The sequence below is a fragment of the Carettochelys insculpta genome, chromosome 5 (assembly GCF_033958435.1).
Source record: "Carettochelys insculpta isolate YL-2023 chromosome 5, ASM3395843v1, whole genome shotgun sequence".
In the NCBI taxonomy this organism is placed as follows: Eukaryota; Metazoa; Chordata; order Testudines; family Carettochelyidae; genus Carettochelys; species Carettochelys insculpta.
Window position 1 is genome coordinate 124,049,768 of NC_134141.1, and position 15,837 is coordinate 124,065,604.

Consider the following 15,837-nt stretch of genomic DNA (forward strand, 5'->3'; position numbering starts at 1 on the left):
GCTCGGACCACAGGAAATGCCCTGCTTTTAGCCTACTGAGTTGCCTGATTAGCAAATGTGAGGGAGGGGAGGTTTGGGGTGACACAGAGGCAGGATAAGGAATAGAGCGTGAACCAGCAAAATTCAGATTCAGAACTGGAGTGGGTTCCAAACTGTCCCAGAGTTTGAGGGCTTCGTTCGGGCACATCTGGAGTTCCCTCTCTATGCTTTGTCCCAACATACACATTAACTCTGTTCAGGATGCTAACATAGGCTTATGGGATCTTTTTCCTTCCTGAGGTGAAACCCAGGGGTTCCCAACCTGGCTTGTGAGTCATTTTTGATCTATGGAGAGCTGGTCAATATGACACTACCTTCACCTCCTTCTTTCCAGCTGCTAGTATTCGCCTGTAGACTGCTTACTGCAGAGAAGAACATAGAGGCCTGTAGAACCTGCTAGGAGCAAAGAGGAGAACCAGCCTTTGGTGCCTGTGTTAGTGGCTGGGGAGGGGGCCAAATCTGGAACTGCCCTAATATGTAAGAAGGGTGGAGTAGCAGTGGGCCAAGAACAAGAGAGAGGAGAGCTAAGGACTAGAGCCTGTGCTCTTTAGGCCCCATCACTCCCCAGACAAACATTAGCCCCTCCCCGTGGCCATACGTGAACAGGCTTGGGGCTCTCTTTCTGGGAAGGGGGACGTACGACATTGCCTCTCTCCTCTCCAGGTTTTCACTCTCCACAGAGTTCAAGCACCTGTTAAGCTTTACACTGTCATGCCTGGACCACCTTCCCTCTTCGCTGCAGCATGCTGCTCTGTGCAGTGAGCAGCCCTGCATACGTACGGTGTGTCTACGAGATCAGCCTGCTGGAGTGGGTAGGAGATAACTCTGCCTCTCTGCTCATTGGGACTCGCCACGTCTAACAGGCTGTCATGATCTGTTTATCTAAGCAACTGTGCTGGAACACTTTTCCACTGGGCTGGAGGACACAGGGCTCACTCACCCTGCAGCTGGATCTGAGCTCTGCAGTCCATTCTCAGCTGGTAGCGTTTAGAGGCAGACCAGAACTGAGACAAACCAGGAGGAATAGTACTAATAAGGAATTAATGAATATCTGGATTTGAAGCCAAAACGAAGGTATGCAGCTGGCTGAGCTGTGAATATTAGAAAGTCAGCAGTTGCCTTATCACATTTCCTAATGTATGTGCCTTTGGCAGGACATGAAAAGGTATATATTTTACCTGCTTGTAGGGTACACGCACACATGTAATGCACCTGCCTACACACACACACACACACACACACAAACACACACACACACAATTATAATGTATCTGCCTATAGCATATGCATACCCCTGTAATGTACCTGCCTAAAGCAGAGACACATACCTGTAATGTACCTACCTACAGCAAACACACACATCTGTAATGTACCTGCTGACAGCAAACACACCTGTACTGTACCCATCTTTTGCACATGCACACATATCCGTATTACACCTGCCTATAGAATTCCACACATACAAATCTACTCATCAATGTTATATGCCTTGGGGCCATGAGTGTGATACACACATGCATTACTTTCACAGCCCAAAGACACTGTCGTGATCATCTCTGTCCTCCGACTTGACATAAGCCACAGAAGACATTTAGATCCATCTCTATATTATGAAGCACTGGTTGCAACTTCAGAGATCATAAGGCTGGAATCTCTTTCTGACAGAGCAGGGATTCAACCTCTTTGTTTAGTATTAGGAATACATACAGAGAGAGAGAGAGAGAGCTAGCTGCACATATATGCATGTCCCTGATTTTTCCCCTCTGTCCTTCACTCTCTCTCCGAGTATCCTACCCGTCCTTTGCTCTGCAGAGGGTCAAGCAGCCTGCATCTCATTGTCCCTTCTCCATCTCGATTTGACACTTCTCCCCCCACCGACACTCCATGTACAACATTCTATTATTGCACCTTTCTTGCCTGCCATCTTCTTCCCAAGGCCCGTCTGACACCTCTGCCTTCCGCTTATCATGGAAATGTAACATTTAAATACAAATAGAACAGGGAATAATTTAACCCCTATTCACACCAAAGGAGGTGCCAGGCCTTCATATAAACGCATCCCGGGAGATTTATAGACACTGTATATTTAGCTAACAAGGTACAATTCTTCACCCATGTGGCTTGCCAGCCAGCACCACTGACTCAAGCGAATCCTTGTGGGGCTGTCAGAGCAGCCTGTGGGTAGGAAGCCCAGTTAAATGGTGATATCAGAGGTGACATTAAGGATATGTTTTATAAATACATATATCTAGAGAGAGAGTGAGAACTCTTATATAATGTATGTATGTTTGTGCATTTTGTTCAGTTTATCCAACTTTTAGGGACATGTGAAATCAAACTACCTGGGATCGGCAGCTGACCCCTGTACTCCTCGAGAAAGGGAGGTTGACGGGACAGTTTCTCCCGTCAACCTCCCTCTCTGAGGACGGCCAATTAAGTTGATTGCAGATAAGTCGATTCCAGCTATGCAACTGCCATAGCTAGAACCGTGTATCTGCAACTGACTTTAATGTCCAGGCCCCTCGCATTGCTGCTGGAATGGATGGGAAATGTAGGTTTCCTGGGGCTAATCTATGGAGAGAATGAGAGTCCTTGTGGTTAATTTATATTTTAATTCATTCAGTGTGTTTCCTGTGCTGATGCCTACAGACAGGTCCGCTGAAGGGGTACAAAAGAGGCAGTTGCAAAGGGACCCAGCATTTCAAAGAGGCCCAGAGCTCCATCTGCCACCATTGCTACTTCAGCAGCGTGGGCAACAGGAGCGCCAGGCCCCTTTGAACTGCTGCAACAGTGCTGCTATGCCACTTCATGTGGCTGTGGGAGGCGGGGCCAGCACGACAGTCTGAGCAGCGCTAAGGGCTGACTGCCCTCGACTCTGCCCCTTCCACCCTTGGCCTCACCCCTTCTGGGCCACAAAGCCAGGCTCCCTCCCATCGTGCCCTGGGCTTGCAGTGGTTGTCAGCCCTGCTGCCTACAGACCAACCCAGATTGGGGCCTTGTGCTAGGTCCTGTACAAATACAGAGCCCTGGACAGTCCCTGTCCCCAAACAGGCAAGGCAGACACAGAATAAGGAAAGAATCAATCAGCACAAGAGCTGAAGTGGCCAAGCAGAGAAATCAACGTGTTGGCTGAAAAGGACCTGTTGGGGAAGTGCATTAGATAGAATGGGATGAGCTAAATAGAAAGACAAAGGGAAAGGAGAGGAGTAAGGGTAACACACCAGGCAAAAAGGAACGTGGATTGGATAAATGGATGGTAAGACGGATAGAAAGCTGGCTAGAAGGTCAGGTCCAGCAGGTAGAGAAGGTCTCCACGGTCGGTCTCGTGGAGTGCCCCAAGGTTTGGTTCTGGGTCCTGTTCTGTTCAATATATTTATCGATGACCTGGATGAGGGGTTGGATTGCACCCTCAGCAAGTTTGCAGATGACACTAAGCTAGTGGGAGAGGTAAATATGCTGGAGGGTAGCGACAGGGTCCAGACTGACTTAGACAAATTGGCAGACTGGGCTGTAAGAAATATGATAAGATCCCATAAGGACAAGTGCAGAGTCCTGCACTTAGGCTGGAAGAATCCCAAGCATTGTTACAGGCTGGGGTCTAACTGGCTCAGTAGTAGTTCTGCAGAAAAGGACCTGGGAATTGTAGTGGATGAGAAGCTGGACATGAGTCAACAGTGTGCCATTGTAGTCAAGAAGGCAAATGGCATGTTAGGTTGCATCAAGAGGAGCGTTGCCAGTAGATCCAGAGAAGTGATTATTCCTCTTTATTCAGCTTTGGTGAGGCCACATCTGGAGTACTGTGTCCAGTTCTGGGCCCCCAATTATAGGAAGGATGTGGATATGTGGGAGAGGGTCCAGCAGAGGGCGACCAAAATAATTAGGGGGCTGGAACATATGACCTATGAAGAAAGATTGAGAGAATTGGGACAGTTCAGTCTGCGGAAGAGAAGACTGAGGGGGGACTTGATAACAGCCTTCAACTTACTGAAAGGAGGTTGCAAAGAGGCTGGAGAGAGGCTATGCACAGAGGTCACGGATGGCAGAACACGGAACAATGGTCTCAAGTTGCGGTTGGGAAGGTCCAGGTTGAACATTAGGAAAAACTTCTTCACTAGGAGGGTGGTGAAGCATTGGAATGATCTACCCAGGGAAGTAGTGGAGTCTCCATCCCTAGAGGTGTTTAAGTCTCACCTCGACAAAGCCCTGGCTGGGCTGAGCTGATGGGTTTGGTCCTGCCTAGGGCAGGGGGCTGGACTTGATGGCTTTTTTAGGTCTCTTCCAGCTCTATTGTTCTGTGATTCTCTGATTCTATGAAAAAGAGGCAAGGTGTAGAGTGAGGCTGAAGTATTAAGCCCACAAGACTGAGGGCATGAAAAGGAGACTGGAGCAACCAGTCAGCACAGACTGGAGAAATCACAGGCAAAAGCACCAAAAATATAACCAGTGTTCACCACTGCCAGCTTTATTCCTACTGAAGATGACTAAGAAGGAAAGGGACTAGGCTGGCTCTCAGGTTCCAAGTTCGGCTCTTTTTCTGCTGGCACTTTTTACGTGTAAACTGAGAGTAATTGATCTGAAATCACTGAGACACAATAACCATGGGGCTCCGCAGAGCAGTGTGTAGGGACTCACATTTCAGTCCATAACCCCTCTCTTTCTCCAGCTCCGACAAATGGGATGATACAACCCATCTTCTTCAAAGGGCTGTTCCGAAAATGAGGTAGTCCATGTTTGTGAACCCCTTTAAAGGGGAAAAGTTCAGCGTTTGGGATCTGCAGACCCAGATTCTGGTGTGGGTTCTCCATCCCAGACACCAATGACTGCATGGAAATCAGATCCAAGTTTGAAACACACCCTCATTCCAGACTGGTTCGGTCCAGGGGACTGTTTCGAGTCCATGCCCAGTCTTGAAAGTTTGATGTCTCTCCCTTTCTATTAAAGTTCCATTGTGCGGGTCTCACCTTTCCCTTCAAGCTGCAAATCGCAGCGGGAAAATCCATGTGGTCTGAATGACAGCACAGTTACCTCAGTGCAGTTACATCTCAAAACAGGATGCTTTGGAAGCATTGCCAATAGAGAGAGTCTGTAGCGTACATTCATCCCTGAGCACAAAACCATACTGGGTCCAAGGCAATCCCTCTCCATTTTGCTTTGGTGGCCTAACGTTGTGCACTCTCAGACATATTTGATGAAGTTGAGTCAAGTTACCCTGGCGCTTGACGTGTCAGCCCTTTGTTTGGGACTTGGCAAAGTGTCTGCAGGCACTGGTGGTGGAAAAGGTTCAGAGTAAGCTCATTAGCAGATTATGGTGCTGTAATTTCAGCAGCATGCAAATAAATCCAGGTGCACGTTGAGCTCAGGAACCCACTGGATGTGCCCAGCCACTGTCATGCTCCTCCTCTCTTCCCATTCAGTGCACAGGGTATGCTATGTAACTTAGCAATGAGCTTACTGGCAGGTCTGGAATGCAAAGAGCAAACATCAGAGTTGGTTAAAAGACCACCTTGGAGCCACCGGTTGATAAAGTGGCTCATTTCACAAGCTGGTCATGTGACCACAGAGGTGTCTGAGACAACAGTTGCCATAAATCACTGTTTCAAAATCAAAACAAAACAAAACAAAAACACCCAGGCAAAGATTTTCAAATGTACTCAAATCTGAATCACCTTAAAGGGGCCTGTTTTGCAGGGTGGAGGGGAGCATCGCTTTCTGAAAATCAGGCTATTTTTAAGGTGAATCACCTTGGTCCCTAAAACACAAGCCATGTTGGAAAATCTTGGCCCAAAGCCAGGGGTAAGTGAGCAGGAGGCTCTGTCCAGTGGCTGGTGGTCACGTGGCCACCTGGTGAAGAAGTCACAAAACCTTTTCCTCGCTGGATTCAGTGTGACAGGGATGACCGTGTATCAGGGAAAGGGGAGCAAAATCAAAAATAAATCCTTTGCCTAATATACCTACACTTATACTGTGCCTAACCTGAACTAGGCCAGGCAGTCTCAGATGGATCTACTCCAAGAACTTCTGCTGGTGTTAGAACATCAGTTAGGTGTGAGAATTTTGTCTGTCACATCAACACCAGCAAAAGACCCAGTTATATCAGCATAGAGGTGCTTTTCTAGAGAGCCGCTATAAACTGTACTGGCAAAAATGCTTTTGCCTGTATTATCTGTGTCAAATCTGTGCATTTGCTTGGCAACACTGGGATGGTATTCATCTTCAGACTTGGTTTTAATTGTCCTCAAAGGTTTCTCTTTCCCCTGTACCTCACTTTCATCTGGGGCAGCCTAACTTCCTTCTCCAAATCAGTGTCCCTTGGACACCTACGCAAACAGTAGGGTTTTAGCCTCAAAGGTCTGTCTAGATGCAGCCTGGAAAGATGCTTCTTTGAAGATCTGACGAGTTTGGATGGCTTCCTTTCAAAGGCTGATCACCCCATCTCAGAGATTCCATTGCAGATAGCAATTTGCCCATTGAGTAAAGTGGTGGTTCTGATAGGCCACACACATTGTATCTTGAAGATGATAACTTCATCTGGCTGTGGAAACTTTTCTACAGTTGAATCTTTCCCTTTCCACATGTGCCTACCCAATGGTTACAAAATATTCCTTCACTGGCAGATATATACATCTCCCATCACAGCGATGTAACCAAGGAGGAGGCTGGAAGCCCCTCGGACTCAAAGAGCCATGGAGAACATTTATAATATTTAGTCTGTTCCTTGCCACTGGAGGATTAAATGACTCAATTACTCAAACAAATGGTTCAAGCAAAGCACTGAAAAATGTACATTGGGAAGTCCGGCACTGCACTAACTGATCTTTCTAGTTTCTATTTTCGTGGTTCACAGTAGATCTGGTTAAGACAGTCATCACAACTATCACTTTCCTAACACGTGCCTCTACCAAACAGCCTCTGAGTTGTCCATTACTTCAGCTGCCTCAGTTGAGGTGAGAAGGAAAGAAGGGTTTGGGGTAACTCAGTGAATTGTGTTCCTACTGTCTCAATGCCAGCTGCTCAGCTAAAGATGATGTAAAAGCAGGTCATCTTCCCACTTGCGCTGTCTGTACATTTTCTAAAGACAGAGTGCTTTTGGTTCATTGGGATCACCCTAGTGGGAAAGGAGCAGGGTTCTAATCCACTGCACGAAAAATTAGCTTTCGCTGAGTTTCTAAGGCAATTTGCTAATTTACAGATGACCCTTGAATATGTGAACATCGATCAAGCCAGTTTAAGTGGAGCAGTTAACCTAAATCACCACTTTCTCAGAGAGTAAAGTCAATGCAAAATCATCCCTGTTCTCAGCCAGAAAAAGGTTTTTGTAACCGGACAGTCTGGTCAGGTTAGGGTTATTGAAATGCACATCTGAAAAACAAAAAAAGGCATAGGATTTATTTATTTACTAACAGGCATTTATTCAAATTGGTTACATCTGTTCTGTAAACTGCTTCGAAGAAAAAGAAAACACTTTGGCTCACACACATTTACATAGTACTTAACACATGATGAGTTAGACTTTTATGAATCATGTGTAACTGGCCTATTTACATACACACACTATAACCACATTTTTTTTTCTTTTGTGTCATGCAGTGATATTGTATAGGGCTGCCAGTGGCAATGCCATGAATAGAAATTCATTCTGCCAGTAGATCCAATGCCCATTCCAGCCCATGAGACTCTTTCTATTGACTTTGGTGGTCAGTGGATTGAGCCCTGTTTTCAGGTGCTTTGTCGAGATTTGTTAGTTTTCAGATGGAACTTTCCCTGCTTAAGCAGGGTCCACTACATTAGGATTTCTTTACTAACACAGGTATGATGATATAATATAATATAGTGGCAAAGTGCTCATAGCGTGGACAATTCTTATACCGGCAAAGCTGTGGTTTCACTGGTGGTGTTTATTCCACACATACAGCACACCCAAGCTAAACAAGCAACACCAGGAAAAGTGCAGTTTTTTCCAGTAGGACTGCATCTGCATGAGAGGTGATGCAGGCATAGCTCCCTGTTGCTCAGACACAATGCTTTTTCACATCTGTGACTAACATTCTGGTACAGGTTGTACCTCCCTGGTCCGGCCTGCTCAAGACCTCACAGGTCCCAAAGGACAGGATTTGCCAGAGCAGGGAGGCCCAGGGTTTCTGCCCCAGACAGCCCCCCAGCCTCCTGTTCCCCAGGAACTCCAGGCTTCCCAGGGCTGCTATAGGGCTCCAGCAGGTGGGGTATCCAGCCCCATCCCTGCGCTGTGGGGAGCTCTAGTGAGGTCTCCAGCCCCCGTGTCATGCTCCTGCAGGGGCTCCGGCTCTGCACGCAGGCAGGAGCCTCCAGCCTCAACCTCACCCTCCTGTGGAGGTTCTGCCCCCCACAGATCCCCCAGCCCATGCTCCAGCAGGGGCAGCAAGGGCTCCAGCTTTGGTCCAGTCCAGGCTGATGGCCTCGGCTCTGGCCCCAGCCCCTGGCCCATGGATGCAGGTCTGGCCTCAGCTTTGGGACCCTCTGGTCCTGGAACATCCATGGTCCTGCCTGACCACAGATGTTGCCAGACAAGAGAGTATTGGATTTCAGAAGTTCACAGTGTAGTGTAGAGTAACCCACACACTTTCTGGAGGTGGCAGAGGTCTGTTCCACCTCCTGGCATGGAATCAGCTTTGAGAACTCAATGAGTCTGCTCTACAGCTTTAGCTAAGGGCTTGCATCTTGCTCCAGAGCTCCCTGGTTCAGTCCCACTGAGCAGGGCCTATCAGTGTTACATAAACGCAGCCTTACTTTAATCCCAAAGGTAAATACAGTGTTTGCTGCTCAAACACCAGCAGCTCCCAACAGAGCACAGTGGTTTGTCAGAGGTGCCAGTGAGTCTCCCTTTAGCTGACCTAGGACATAATTGTGCTATCTTAAATATTAATATTGGTAAGTTTTGGCTTTAAATGGTGAACCACTGCAAGTCTGGAAAAGTCAGGTGAAACGCCATTTAGTTGGCTTGAATCAACTGAACTTCAAACCGACCTTGAACACATATTTGTCTGTTGTGCATGTAGATATTTGTGTGTGTACATAAATGTGTTCCTATGTAACGTGTGTCAATGTATATATTTATATAAGACAAAACTTATTTTAAAAACCAGCGCTTCCATTCCATTTAATTACTTCCCTTGCTGCTTTAAATCAAAGACCAATTCAAAATAGATCTGCTTCCATTAAACTTAATTATTTTCTCCTGCAGCTTGCAGGGTAAAGGGGTGGCTCCTAAAAAGGGCACTTCCTAATTGAAAGTTGGTTCTAAATGCCATCCTTGTGTGCATTCCCTTTGAGTGGCAGTCTGGAAATACCAGGGTTTTATTTCTGGGGAGTCATCTACAAAGACTGAACATAGAGGACTGACTCAGGAGGCCTGAGGCATAAATTTTCAGAGGTGACTAATTGGTTCTTGGTGCCTTGGTTTCCTCGCGCTCAACATGACACTGCACACTTTCAGCAAGTCAGGCCTCTTAAAGGCCTTTTCAGTTTGGCACCTCATATCTCTAGCTGCTTCAGAAAATGTTTGCCTTGGGGATGGACATCTCATAGAATCATAGAGTTGGAAAGAGGACCAATCCCAACTAAATCATCCTAGTCAGGGCTTTGTCAAGCTGAGATGGGGATTCCACCACCTCTCTAGGTAACCTATTCCAGTGCATCACCACTCTCCTGGTGAAATAGTTTTTCCTAACATCCAACCTAGACCTCTCCTGCTGCAACTTAAGACCAATGTTCCTTGTTCTGTCATCTGTCACCCTGAAAACAGCCTCTATCCATTCTCTTTGTAATCCCCCTTCAGGTAGTTGAAGGCTACTGTAGTACCGAGAGGCACTGAGACGTCATCCTAGGGTGAGTGAAGTCTCTACTCTACAGCCTTGGCTAAGAGCCAGCTGGCCTTCAGCTCACCTGGTAGAGCTTAGGGTTTTAGCTCCTATGATTGCAGGTTCAATCCCTGGTGTAGGTGACCTGGGTCTGTTGGTATTACACTACCATCAAATTACCCAACCCACCATGCTTCTTGTGTGTAGACTAAATCAACCCAAATCCCTCAGCCTCTCCTCATAAGTTATGTGCACCAGCCCCTAAACATTTCAGTTGCCCCTTCCTGGAATCTCCCCAATGCACCCACATCCTCTTTGTCATGGGGCAGGGGCACAGAATTGGATACAATATTCCAAATACAGCCTCACCAGTGCCCAATAAAGGGGAATAGTCACTTGCTTAGTTCCTCTGGCAATACTCCTGTTAATGCAGCCCAATATGTTGTTAGCCTTCTCAGCTACAAGGGCACATTGTTGTTGACTCATGTCCAGCTTCTCCCTCCCACCTCCACCTTTTGCTTGTTGTCTGGAGTCATCTTGGCTTTCACCCTCCTCCTGAAATATGGTAAGCATCTCTTTATTTCGTTCCAGAAGACAGAAAACTCTTTGTGGGCATGCTCAACAAGCAACAGTCAGAAGACGACGTGCGCAGGCTATTCGAGGCATTTGGGAACATCGAGGAGTGCACAATCCTGAGGGGACCTGATGGCAACAGCAAAGGTAAGATGTCTCATGATGTGCAGTGCCTCGCTCCTCCCACCAGCCCCAGCCCCCAGGTCTGTACAACAACATCCAGTAACTCAATGGCTAAATGAATGTTGGCCTTTGAATTCATTAGCAGTGGGACAAACTCTCTGCTGCTATAAATGGGTCAAGGTTCAATGAAGTCCATTTACACCAGTTGAGTGTTCTGCTCTCCTCTCTGAGCAATAGATACAATGCCTCAGGAGCATTATGGATTTTCTTGGGAAATGTGGGACTGCAGGTAGGAAAGTCTGTGAGAAGCTCTTTGGAGGGCAGGGAAGGACTCTAGCTAGAAAAGCTGGGAGAGGCTGCTTGATGAAGAGCAGACAGGCCTTGAGGCTGTGGATGAACTGCTGTGTAGTGGGTTGATGAACTTCTTTGTGGGACTTGGAGGCTTGCTTGAGCTTGTTTGTGATTAGATCCAGCCCCAAGCCAGGGGTACTAGCCAGGGAAGAGCCTTAGTGGATCAATTCTAAGGACCTGAGAGGAAAATTTAGTCAAGGCTGCTGCAGAGCTGCCCTTAGTTACAAAGAGGAAAACTGGAGATACCAAGTCAGGCTACAGATACACAACAGCCCAGATCGATGCTCTGAGATCCATCCATTGGCATCTGATTTAGTGGGTCAAGTTAAGACTCACCTAAACAACCACAGATTGCTCTCCCACTCAGTCTGTGAATCTACCCCACAACAAGAAGAATAAGGGAACCTGAAGGGGTAAGGTATGTCAAATCCAGCTACGTTATTCATATAGCTGGAATTGTGTAGCTTACATCAACTGTCTGTTGTCGTTTAGATATAGCCTCAGTTATAATGGGATATATAACTTCAAAACCCAAGATATTTTACCCCCAAAGTTGTAGGGATGTTTTCTTGTGCCCCTCACTTTCTGAGAAAAGATGGGTAAATTTTGCCCAAATAAAAATTTTCTATGATCAAAATGTCAAATGTTTCAACTACCTGTATAATGCAGACCAACAATACAGGCTCCAAAAATTTGGCTGATTGCAATAATAATGCTGACTTCTGAATTTGTTTTCTTACTTGATTTTTGGACATTTGAAAATAGAACTTACTCCACCATTAGCAGAATCTAAAAATGTTGAAGCCAGAAGTGGCCAAGAAGACAGAATGATGCAGCTGAATCTAGATTCCAGATTTCTCCAGTCTCCATACTGTGCTTTTTCTAACTGGAAGTGGTAGAAGCCCTATCATATAGAATCATAGAATACTAGAACTGGAAGAGACCTCAAGAAGTCACCAAGTCCAGTCCCCTGCCCAAGTGCCCAGCACCAAATGCCATCTAGACCATCCCTGACAGATGCCTATCCAACCCGCTCTTAAATATCTTAAATACCACATAAAGCTGGCATGGGCAAAGTGGTGAAAAATGTCCCCTAGGAAGGGATTGTTCTTGCATTTTTTCCCAGAAGAATGGACTAGATAACCACAGAGATTAAGTAACTATCACAGCAAGGCCTAATATATGTGCACAAGGCAGACCCACAATTCCATACACATGGGAGTCTGCACTTGTAAGAGAGATAAATACACATATACATGGGCCATTTTGCAGGTGCATATACCTCCTACCTCGCACAGCTGTAGGGTAACAAATGCACATGCGTTTTTGAGTGTGCATCCATTGAACCCTGACTTCAACAGTGTGCCACGGTGGTATTTGCCCTCTCTGATTAAACTGGTTTTATGTCTAGTTTCACAGGCAAATACGTAACATGAGGAAATTGGTCTCATTGAACTGACAAGTCAGTTTCTGGCCCTTTTGAGACAGTACTTACCCCGGACATGTGCAGCTGGGGGAATGCTGTCCTTGAAGTATGGTCTTTTCTCTAGCATCAACATTTGAACAAGGAATTTCTGCTGAACATCCCAGTCATTCTTCCAGCCACTTCTTAGAAAAATTATCTTCAGTTGGAACAGGAAACCCTCCTCTCTTGACAGTGAAATGCAGCCATTAAATATTGATCGGCTTGTAATATTTCATCAGATGTGCTGGCTCATGTGAAGAAGATACCAGCCCTGCTACTGGAGTTCATATGTCACCAGAGATTATGACATGTGACAACATCGGCAGGCATATTTTTGCAACACGGAGACAGAAGATCCTAACCTCAGTGACACAGTTGAGACTCTGATATGCCTAGAAAGTCAGCAAAGATTCTTCCCCTTCAGACAGGCCCCTGCAAGCCTAGCACTTGGGCGACCACCCAGGAGAGATTCAGGTGCTGCCCAACTGATTGGCAGAACACCCACAACCCCCACAGGGGGTAGTGTGTGCTTCCATTGGTGGTGCACATCCGCACATGCCTTGGTGCTCATAAAATTTATTCCACCTGTGGATGGAAAAATTAGAGGGAACACCTGTCCTCACACTTTCTCTTGATTGCTCCCCTATTCCCAGTACTGAAGGCTCCCTGCTATAATGAAGACAGCCAAAGGCCTGAAGCTGATTGTCTTATACATGGCTTTTCTGCCCTTACCCCCCAGTGCTGTCCCAATGTTCTCATCCCGTAAGGTCATGGAATTGGGGTATGGAAGGGGGAAACAGATGCCAACACTTGCATTTTGAGTTTAGGGCTTTTCTTAAAGCTCTGGATCCTGAAGTCATGAGAATCTCAGGTTTCACTTTTTTAAAACAAGTAGGTTTCCAGTTTCCTCACAGATGCAGGAACAGGCTGGAAAAAGACTCAGATGTAATCTAGGTACTCAAATCTCAGAAAGCAAAAACAACCTCTCTCTACATATATAATTTTATTTTCCTCCCGGACAGCACAATGATATCATCACATCAGTCTGCCTCCTGGGGAGTGGAGACAGGGAGAAGAGGTGGGAAGAAAATCCAGGTCAGCTGGAAAGGATGGAGTGCTGGGAAGGCTGGGACCACCCTGGCAGGTCCCTGTCCCATCCTCTAGAAGGTTGGGGTTGGCCACGTAGTTCCCCAACCCCCCCCCCCAAGGAAATCTGGGACAGACTGTACAGCTCTTCAGCCTTGCCAGGGCCTGTCCCCTTTTCCCCCCACCACATAAAAATCTGCGGCACATAAAAAGCACTGCTCTTGTGAAACAGGGCAGGGCTGTCATTCCCATTTTACAGATGAGTAACTGAGGCAGAGAGAAGATAAGTGACATACCCAAAGTCCCCAGGCACAGTAGGGGCATAGAGCCATCTCTCCTTGGAATAGCAGTGCTTTTCTTCAGGGCACTGTTTATCTGGTTGACGGATGTGTTTTCTGTCTGTTGCTTTAGTAAACAGAGCTCGTAAGTTTATGTGGCTAAAGCTGAAAAATCTTGTCAGTTGTTGCACACTTGGAGATGCCAGAGAAAAAGACACTGAATGCTGGCAGTGCCAGTCATTGAGTTTTATGGGTGGATGATGAATACAGCTGATCAAAATATTCTCCGTTTCAGTTGTCCAATTAAAGTTTTCATAGAATTTTTGACCGGAAGTAAAAGGTTGGGAGTCTTTTTCCACACAAATGCTGGGGGAAAAATTCAACCCTATTGAGGGAGCAGCTCTAGCACCAGGCTGTGTGTGGAAATTCTCAGTGAAAAATGTCATCCAAATTTGGAATTTTGATATGGGAAAATGGAGCAATTCTCCATTTTTTCAACTAACTGTATTATAGGAAGTGGGGAGGAAAAGCCAGACAGATTGGAAGGTGGTGGACTCCAACTTAATGATCTTCTTAGGTTAAACACTCCATTAACTGGAAACACCAGTTGAGACTAAGCAAAAGCAGAAAATCCAGGTGCCCTCTGTATTCACCCAAAGCTGCAACGGGTAAAAGATAACCACAAAGGAATCAAACCTCAGTAATAATAAAGGCAATAATCATAGAGATCTGTTAGCAGCTGGCACCAAGGATGACACAGCCCTAGAGACTTATTCTCCACAGCTCTCTCTCCCTCTCTCTCTTTTTAAACAATTTCATTATAACCCTGGACCTGAGTGACAGCACCATATTGCTAACAAGTTTAATTATTAGCACAATTGAGCTGAAGACTCAGCCTCGCTTTTCAAAATGCCATTCAGGATCAATAGGGAGCCTTGACCGAGTTAACATCACTAGTTTCCATTTGCTGGTGCCATTTGTGGAGGCAGCAAGGGCCCTGATTTACACACACAGACTAGTTAGCCAACAGGGAAGCTGAGGGTCCTTGTCTGTTCTTGTAAGACAGTGAGATGCGGTGAAGAGCTAGCAGGAATTTCAGGTAAGCTGCTACTCCACCTGCCAAGGCCAATGTGATGCATCACACTGGAAGAACTAATTATTCCATGGCATTAATCATTCTCATGGTGTTTTCTTCTTCTAAGGTCTTGCCTAGAGTAGAATTTTGACCATGTCTACCCTAGGAAAAAGGGATTAGACAAGAAAGCTGTAGTTTTAATACATATTCGACTGCCAAGGCCATCAAGGGAACCTTGGCTTCATCGTATCCAGTTCAGCACGTCAAAGAATACAATGGTCTGATCACACTAAGCTCTTAGTTAGCACACGTGAACTCTTGGTAAGCACTGTTGGGCAACTAGACCTGGATGTCTCTTATTTACTTGCTACTCATCATCTTCTTTTTAGAGATAGAATGTGCTAATTAAATGCCCTGATTCTGGATAACTGCTAATTAATGAAAAGGAAGGTGGGGTATCTCAGGAGCTTAGGAATGCTGGTCTACAATCATGAGACAATGGATCCTTAATGTTTTCAGCAGATGTTTATCCATCTCAATGTCCCACAACCGTCTTCTCTTAGCCCCTTGTAAATTAGATCAGGCCACCACAATAATCACCACACTTCCCCTGTGAGGGAGTCTGAGCTGAGCTGAGGGGAGAACATTTAAAGGCTCACGGTTACATTTTCGAGTTGGGGTGGCTTTCCCCCCAAAATGACACTTTTAACTCCCATGGTGTCAATGGCTTCTTTTGTAATCCTCAGGGGAAGCGTGGGAGAAGAGCCTGGTAGCACGAGAAAGGGCTGGAAGTCAGGGCTTCTGAGGTGTTTTCCCACTCCCACCTCAGCCTCTGCCTGTGTGAAAGTGAGCACATCACAGACCTTCCTTCTGTGTGAATTCGCTGCTGTCTAAAATAGTTACAATAATCAGCCTTCCCTATACTGATGATCTGAGACTCCTTGCCCTGGACACAGGGCTTAAGCCAGGGTAAAGTTAAAACATGGGGCTTGTCATGCTAGTGCCTACATGCAA

At 46.2% G+C, this 15,837-nt stretch overlaps 1 protein-coding gene across 47 annotated transcripts in view; it reads left to right on the forward strand.

The window, feature by feature from the left end:
* Positions 1 to 15,837, forward strand: part of CELF4 (CUGBP Elav-like family member 4) — an 860,865-nt gene that overhangs the window by 730,051 nt on the left and 114,977 nt on the right. For 24 of the 47 annotated variants that reach the window (XM_074994371.1, XM_074994394.1, XM_074994372.1 and 21 more), the window contains one exon: positions 10,464 to 10,592. In XM_074994371.1, the coding sequence (XP_074850472.1) occupies positions 10,464 to 10,592 (129 nt within the window). The remainder of the gene's footprint in view (positions 1 to 10,463; positions 10,593 to 15,837) is intronic. The other 23 variants (XM_074994373.1, XM_074994395.1, XM_074994364.1 and 20 more) reach the window with 1 other exon arrangement.